Source organism: Phytophthora parasitica (assembly GCF_000247585.1).
Source record: "Phytophthora parasitica INRA-310 unplaced genomic scaffold supercont2.134, whole genome shotgun sequence".
Lineage (NCBI taxonomy): Eukaryota > Oomycota > Peronosporomycetes > Peronosporales > Peronosporaceae > Phytophthora > Phytophthora nicotianae.
Window position 1 is genome coordinate 7,266 of NW_008649120.1, and position 1,710 is coordinate 8,975.

At 59.4% G+C, this 1,710-nt stretch overlaps 1 protein-coding gene across 1 annotated transcript in view; it reads left to right on the top strand.

The window, feature by feature from the left end:
* PPTG_24625 (TKL protein kinase) overlaps positions 1 to 1,710 on the top strand; it is a gene marked incomplete at its 3' end in the record, with an annotated part of 8,128 nt that overhangs the window by 4,030 nt on the left and 2,388 nt on the right. The window contains exon 6 of the mRNA XM_008918039.1: positions 186 to 1,691. Within this exon, the coding sequence (XP_008916287.1) occupies positions 186 to 1,691 (1,506 nt within the window). The remainder of the gene's footprint in view (positions 1 to 185; positions 1,692 to 1,710) is intronic.

Below are 1,710 nucleotides of genomic sequence, written 5' to 3' on the forward strand. Positions count from 1 at the left end.
CAAGCCTGGTTACTGTGTCCGTTTGCAACAGTTCACCCGCTCAAACGACAAACCGCACGCTCGGCAGCAAGCAGCTCAGCTCGGTTCATTTCACGCGACACACTGCGTCCCTCAAACAGCTTTTTTTGATCGGAAAATGGTGCAGTGGAGACTAGTATGCGGTCTAGCCGCGCTGTATGCCGCAGGAACAGTCAAGGCCATGCCTATTCAGGATGACCCGACCGATACTCCGGATGAGTTGACGACGATGGATGCCAACTTTCCCGGTTATGGTGCCTTCATGGAAATCGGAACGTCGCCAACGTCGGCGACCTTGAGCACCGGTGGCGAGGTTGGCAAAGACGCCGACAAATACAACCCCGGACAGCTCCATGCGGCGCGGATTAACCGTCGTCTTGAGGTGACCAAGAGTACAGACATGCAGAAGCTCGAGACGTTCTTCGGCCTTGAGCTCGAGACGGATATCACCAAGTTGCCAACCAAGTACCAGCACGATCCGATCCCGTGGCCAGCCAGTTACTGGCCGGTGTACGCTGACAGTATCAACTACCGCTGGGCGAAGGGAAAGCCCAGTCCCGCTGAGAAATATGCCAACGCATTCGGCTACGACGCCAAGGAATTGATGGATAAGATTTCAGCCAAGAACGGTATCGACTCGCAGACCAAGCGGAAGAACTGCACGGATGACGCTGTGTGTAAGGCCCTGAAGGACGGAAGTGTGTGCGCAAAGCGTGAGGGTAAGACGGAGGGCCACTGCATCCCGACCTGGTTCGGTATTTGCCACGCCTGGGCCCCCGCTGCTATTCTGGAGGCCGAGCCGGCGTGTGCTGTTGAGCGCAACGGCACGGTGTTCGAGCCGTACGACATCAAGGGTCTGATCACTCTGGCGTACGATGGCTCCAAGATCCCGACCATTTTCACGGGCTCTCGCTTCAACGGTAACGACAACGCCCCGAACAACACGGACCAGTACGGCCGCTTCTTCGACGACCGTCGTCGTGACATCAGTCCCGGTTACTTCCACGTCGCTGTGACCAACATCATGGGCCGCTTCAACCACAGCTTCGTCGTCGATATCACTGCAGGTAACGAGGTGTGGAACCAGCCTGCGCGTAGTTATGAGATCCTCCGTCTGTCCTGGACGACGCCCACCGCCGCCGCGAAGAAGTACTTTGACACGGATAAGTACCCGTTCAATGACGCCGCCACCAAGATCGCTGTGGTGACCACGCGTTTCAGCTGGATCGTCGAGTCTGGAACCAACGGACCTCTCGTCAGTACCGGTCTGGTCGACAAGTCCACGACCAGCGCTGACTACGAGTACATCCTCGAGACGGACGAGACGTACCAGATTCTGGGTGGTGAATGGCTATCGGGTTCCAAGGCCAACCACCCCGATTTCCTGTGGCTGCCTGCCAGCAAGCCTGACAACTCCACCGTCACGTCGGTGGGCCTGCACTACGCCGAGATCGAAGCCCTGCTTGACGAGTCCACTAGCAGTAGCGGTGACTGCAAGGCTGTGTCTCAGACGTCGACGGCTGCTCCGGCCCCCGCTTCATCGACCGAGTCGTCCGCCGCTGGATCGGCCCCGGCCGCGTCGGGCGACGGCTCTGCACCGGCCCCCGAGTCTGGTGATGGTTCTGCGCCGGCCCCCGAGTCTGGTGATGGTTCTGCGCCGGCCCCCGAGTCTGGTGATGGTTCTGCGCCGGC